The following is a 5487-nucleotide window of genomic DNA, read 5'->3' on the forward strand; positions in this document are numbered from 1 at the left end:
GAGAGCAAAGCACTTAAACGTTCAAGATGAACTTGTTGAACTATGTCCATCCAACAAAAACGGCTTCAGTGTCCATTGTTTGATGATGTAACTAGTGCACAATTCTTTCTGGTGTAACTTTAATATGAGTCAGCCACTCATTTATTTACTCTGTGGTTTGTTCTAAGTTGATGGTGAATGACTACTTATCTTATGCTAATAATATGATAAAATCTGTTTTGAACAGGACTTCATAGATTACTCTGAGTTAAGAGTAATCTGTGTTATCTGTGTGGCCTTAACATTGTAAAGTGTTCCCAAAAGAGACATTTCATTGCATCACCTCTATACAATAAACGGGCATTCACATAGGTCTTGATACGTCTGACAGCTAGCCTATCAGCATCGTACAGTGAGACATGACTCATGACGTTTACTCAGCCAAACGTGTGCAAATCAGCGGCGGCCAGCATGCGCGATGCCGCCAATGAAATCCTTCCAACGAACTGCTGGACGACCAATGGTAAGCCTCCACGATGGGGAAGAAGTGACGACCTATATACTTATATTCGTTTTCTACCATTCATTGAACATCATTTTGCAGACTCACAAACTGGGAATAGACGCAACTGAGAATCACAGACGGGGATTAGCTTCAGAATAGCTTCAAGTGAGATAAAACCTTAAAGAAGGTTCAACCAATAGAGGTATGTGGCCACACACTTTTGCTTAGTATGGGGGGGCTATATTTTTAATGAAATGTTAGCAGATTAACGTAATTATAGCCACATTGCCGTTAGTTATCTTGCTAACGTTACACAACCTGCTATAATTAGCTAAAAGTTGATATGTAGCTATTTGCTAAAATGGCTTAACTAGCGTGCCTTGCATGCGCTGTTAGAACCAATTAAAGACCGGCATCCTCCTGCCTTGAAATGTAACGTTACATATGTTGGTTAGCTCGGTAGCAAGCTAGCTGGCACCGACTCCACCCCACCGAACCCCCCCCCCTTTTTGGACAGGGCTAGATCAACGGTTTAGTATGTTTTTGGAACATTTGATCATAGTTTTAATTTCTTCAACAGATTTCTTCTCAAAGAGTTGAGTGAACATAGCTGAATATGAGGCTACTGTGCGTCATACTGCTGGTCGCCGGCAGCGTGTTTGCCGATGACGACGACAAGAAGGAAAGCGTGGGGACAGTCGTGGGAATCGACCTCGGGACTACCTACTCCTGGTAAGCAACCGCGACTTGTCTTTTGTAAATAAAGTGAATGGCTCCGTTTAGTTTATTTAAGTTTACTCATTCAATGACTTTAGATAATGGCTGATTGGGTTTTGCTCTTCTTCTACCAGTGTTGGCGTGTTCAAGAACGGCCGTGTTGAGATCATCCCCAACGACCAGGGGAACCGTATCACCCCATCCTATGTGGCTTTCACCGCGGAGGGTGAGCGCCTGATCGGTGATGCAGCCAAGAACCAGCTGACCTCCAACCCCGAGAACACGGTCTTTGATGCCAAGAGGCTGATCGGTCGATCCTGGTCCGACTCCACTGTACAGCAGGACATCAAGTACTTTCCCTTTAAGGTGAGGTTTGAACCACCTGTGTTTAACAGCTTGAGGCTATGTAACTTAGCATTTGCCCATAAGTATTATGCAGAATGTAGAACTCAGTATTATCTTAGGGTGAAACGGCTTTTGTTTTGTCTTCTAGGTTATTGAGAAGAAGAGCAAGCCCCATATTCAGGTGGACATCGGCGGCGGTCAGATGAAGACCTTCGCTCCTGAGGAGATCTCTGCAATGGTGCTTACCAAGATGAAGGAAACTGCCGAGGCTTACCTTGGAAAGAAGGTAAGACTCATGACTGTAGGCCTTTCATATTTATTCAGACTGTTTAATCGTACCAATTGTCTTTAACTTGCCACCTGTGTTTCTTCCTCCAGGTCACTCACGCTGTGGTCACTGTCCCCGCCTACTTCAATGATGCCCAGCGTCAGGCAACCAAGGACGCCGGAGTCATCGCCGGTCTGAACGTGATGAGGATTATCAACGAGCCGTAAGTGATCCACAAGAGTTCCATCCACATTAGCTCTTTAGTTTACAGCTACTTAAGTTTACTTCAAGTTCAGAACACTTGCCAAGAGCGTGTCTAAAATAGTCTCTCTCCATTTGGTCTCCCTCAGAACCGCCGCTGCCATCGCCTATGGTCTGGACAAGAGGGATGGCGAGAAAAACATCCTGGTGTTCGACCTCGGCGGCGGCACTTTTGACGTGTCCCTCCTGACCATTGACAACGGCGTGTTCGAGGTGGTGGCCACCAATGGCGACACTCACCTGGGGGGCGAGGACTTCGACCAGCGTGTCATGGAGCACTTCATCAAGCTGTACAAGAAGAAGACCGGCAAGGACGTTCGCAAGGACAACCGCGCCGTGCAGAAGCTGCGTCGCGAGGTTGAGAAGGCCAAGAGGGGCCTGTCCGCCCAGCACCAGGCCCGCATCGAGATCGAGTCCTTCTTCGAGGGCGAGGACTTCTCCGAGACTCTGACCCGTGCCAAGTTTGAGGAGCTCAACATGGTAAGTTTTAAGTATGAGAACATAAAACACATCGACTTGGAACTAGAAGTTCCTACGTTCCTTGAAATGATGCAGCATGACGGCCGAACCCCCTCATTCATTTATCCTTCTCTTTTTCCCTTCCAGGACCTGTTCCGTTCTACCATGAAGCCCGTCCAGAAGGTGCTGGAAGACTCTGACCTGAAGAAGCCCGATATCGATGAGATCGTCCTGGTTGGCGGGTCCACCCGTATCCCCAAAATCCAGCAGCTGGTGAAGGAGTTCTTCAACGGCAAGGAGCCCTCCAGGGGCATCAACCCTGACGAAGCCGTAGCCTACGGAGCCGCCGTGCAGGCCGGAGTGCTGTCTGGAGAGGAGGACACCGGTAGGTCATAGGTCATAGAGGCTGTGCCCGGATGAATGTGATGGGGTGGTGGGGCCTCCATACTATGCTATGGTTCAGACGATACCCAAGACAAAATGAGTAACTTCAAGGTTGTTCTTCTAGGTGATGTGGTTCTTCTGGATGTGTGCCCCCTGACCCTGGGTATTGAGACTGTCGGAGGAGTCATGACCAAGCTGATCCCCAGGAACACTGTGGTGCCCACCAAGAAGTCCCAGATCTTCTCCACCGCCTCTGACAACCAGCCCACCGTCACCATCAAAGTCTATGAAGGTGAGGTTTTAGTTAGCTGCTTTTACAGGCATTAAAGATGTTTTTACTAGAATCATGATAATTGAGTTATTTAGCCATAGATAACACAAATCTTCATCGAGTCATCCATAGGTTTTTGTTCGTTGCACACGTCTTGAGTCCCGTCCTAAACTTCTCTTTGTCCCCCTCCTCCAGGCGAGCGTCCCCTTACCAAGGACAACCACCTGCTGGGCACCTTTGACCTGACCGGCATCCCCCCCGCCCCCCGGGGCGTACCTCAGATCGAGGTCACCTTTGAGATCGACGTCAACGGCATCCTGCGAGTGACGGCCGAGGACAAGGGCACGGGCAACAAGAACAAGATCACCATCACCAACGACCAGAACCGACTGACGCCCGAGGACATCGAGCGCATGGTCAACGACGCCGAGCAGTTCGCCGAGGAGGACAGGAAGCTGAAGGAGCGCATTGACGCCCGCAACGAGCTGGAGAGCTACGCCTACTCGCTGAAGAACCAGGTGGGCGACAAGGAGAAGCTTGGCGGCAAGCTGTCGGACGAGGACAAGGAGGCCATCGAGAAGGCGGTGGAGGAGAAGATTGAGTGGATGGAGTCACACCAGGACGCTGATCTGGAGGAGTTCCAGGCCAAGAAGAAGGAGCTGGAGGAGGTGGTCCAGCCCATCGTCAGCAAGCTGTACGGTAGTGCCGGCGGCCCCCCACCTGAGGGGGAGGGCGAACAGGACGAGAAGGACGAGTTGTAAGTGGTCAACCAGGGGGGGTGTCTCCAAGACCCTTCAACAGTCTTCGTTCCTATTGGCCCTTGCCTCTCTGGTAGGGGCAGATGTACATATTGGACTCATTGGACTCCATGGTGAGAGGAAAGGGGTGGGGATTTGAGGAAGAAAAAAAAACAACCCCAACCATGGTGATCTTCTGGAAAGACTTCAGAAATATTGTTTGGAAGTGTGTGAGGGATGTTCTCTTCACCGCAAGGTGGAGATATTAGTCGGCCCGGATACAAGGCTCGCTGCTGCCGTTCTCAGGCAGTCCGAAAGGGGTTCTATAGCGGGAGTGGCTAGTGGGGTAGGAGGGGCTTTATGTGGTGGGGGGGGGGGGGGGGGGTTCTGGGTACAAGGGCAACTGACATGTTCAATGTTAACAACTTATTTATTGAATCTGATCATTGTAGAAAAGCCTTTCTACTTTAAAGACATTGAATGAACATTAAATGTTTGAAAATAAATGTTTGATACAAACTGGTCTCTTGGCTGTTTTGTGTACACATCTACGATCATAATGTCGGTTGAGATTTGTCAGCATTATGTTCAACACCACCTCATAAATTCATCTTCAAAGGTAATATAAATTGTTATTCCTGTTTGATATCTGGGTCTACTTTTGATTATTGACCTACAGTCCACTTGTCAGTTGCTTTGCATAAATCAAACTCATGACCCAGATTAAGGGTCCACTGCCATATTAAAACCTACAAAAATATAAAATCTTAAAGATCATAATTTGTAAATGATGGTCCTACACTATATGGTGGATTACTGAAATACTAATGTTCATCAATTTAGCTGAAGAATGAGTTTTCATCAAGTTCTAAAACTGCTGTTTTCAAGATTCAACCTGTCAAATCTTATGGCAAGACTCATGTTGTGATGGATATTCTAGAACGAACATCTCATGTGGCTGTTGTATGTGAACCCGGCCTTTGTGCGTCAGTAGACTTTTAAATAGTTTCTGCAATTAAAGTGCTCATGCGATTTTAGGGCTGGGTATTGGCAAGGACCTCACAACACATGGGCCACGATACGATTGTATCACGATAACATTGAGATACGATAGAATGCATATTGTAATGCTCAACGTAATTTACGGAAAATGTGAAAATACCGCAGGAAAAAAACTCCATCCCCGGTTCCCTGGACATGATCCTGGGGGCGGAGGAAATGTAAGGACATTTTAAATCCATTTAAAACAATGTATCTGATTTAATTATATCCTTCATATCTATATATATATATATTCCCTGTCCTGTATATTTTCCTTTTGCAAAAAAAAAGAAAAAAAAAATGTCAATACTGTACTGTGAAAAATCAATACAGTACCACAGAAAAAAATAATATTTTTTATAGCACAGCCATGGAGGTAAACTGGAGTACCCTAATCATTTAGAGTAAACTCAGATTCCCTGTGGACCAGTGATGCTGAGTTACTGGTAACCACTCAACTCAGAACCCATCAAATCTAACACTAGAATGTAGCTGTTAGAGAAACAGCCTTAGTGGAATG

At 46.9% G+C, this 5487-nt stretch overlaps 1 protein-coding gene across 1 annotated transcript; it reads left to right on the forward strand.

Moving 5' to 3' along the window:
- The first annotated feature begins 575 nt into the window (after window positions 1–575).
- Window positions 576–4254, forward strand: hspa5 (heat shock protein 5). Its single transcript, XM_084442409.1, has 9 exons — window positions 576–686; window positions 1065–1216; window positions 1336–1567; window positions 1695–1832; window positions 1925–2037; window positions 2165–2555; window positions 2682–2919; window positions 3043–3210; window positions 3385–4254. The coding sequence occupies exons 2-9, from the start codon at window positions 1101–1103 to the stop codon at window positions 3948–3950; spliced, it is 1962 nt and encodes a 653-aa protein (XP_084298535.1). The 5' UTR covers window positions 576–686; window positions 1065–1100; the 3' UTR covers window positions 3951–4254.
- The last annotated feature ends 1233 nt before the right edge of the window (window positions 4255–5487 follow it).

The sequence above is a fragment of the Borostomias antarcticus genome (assembly GCF_949987555.1).
Source record: "Borostomias antarcticus genome assembly, chromosome: 8".
Classification (NCBI taxonomy): Eukaryota; Metazoa; Chordata; class Actinopteri; order Stomiiformes; family Stomiidae; genus Borostomias; species Borostomias antarcticus.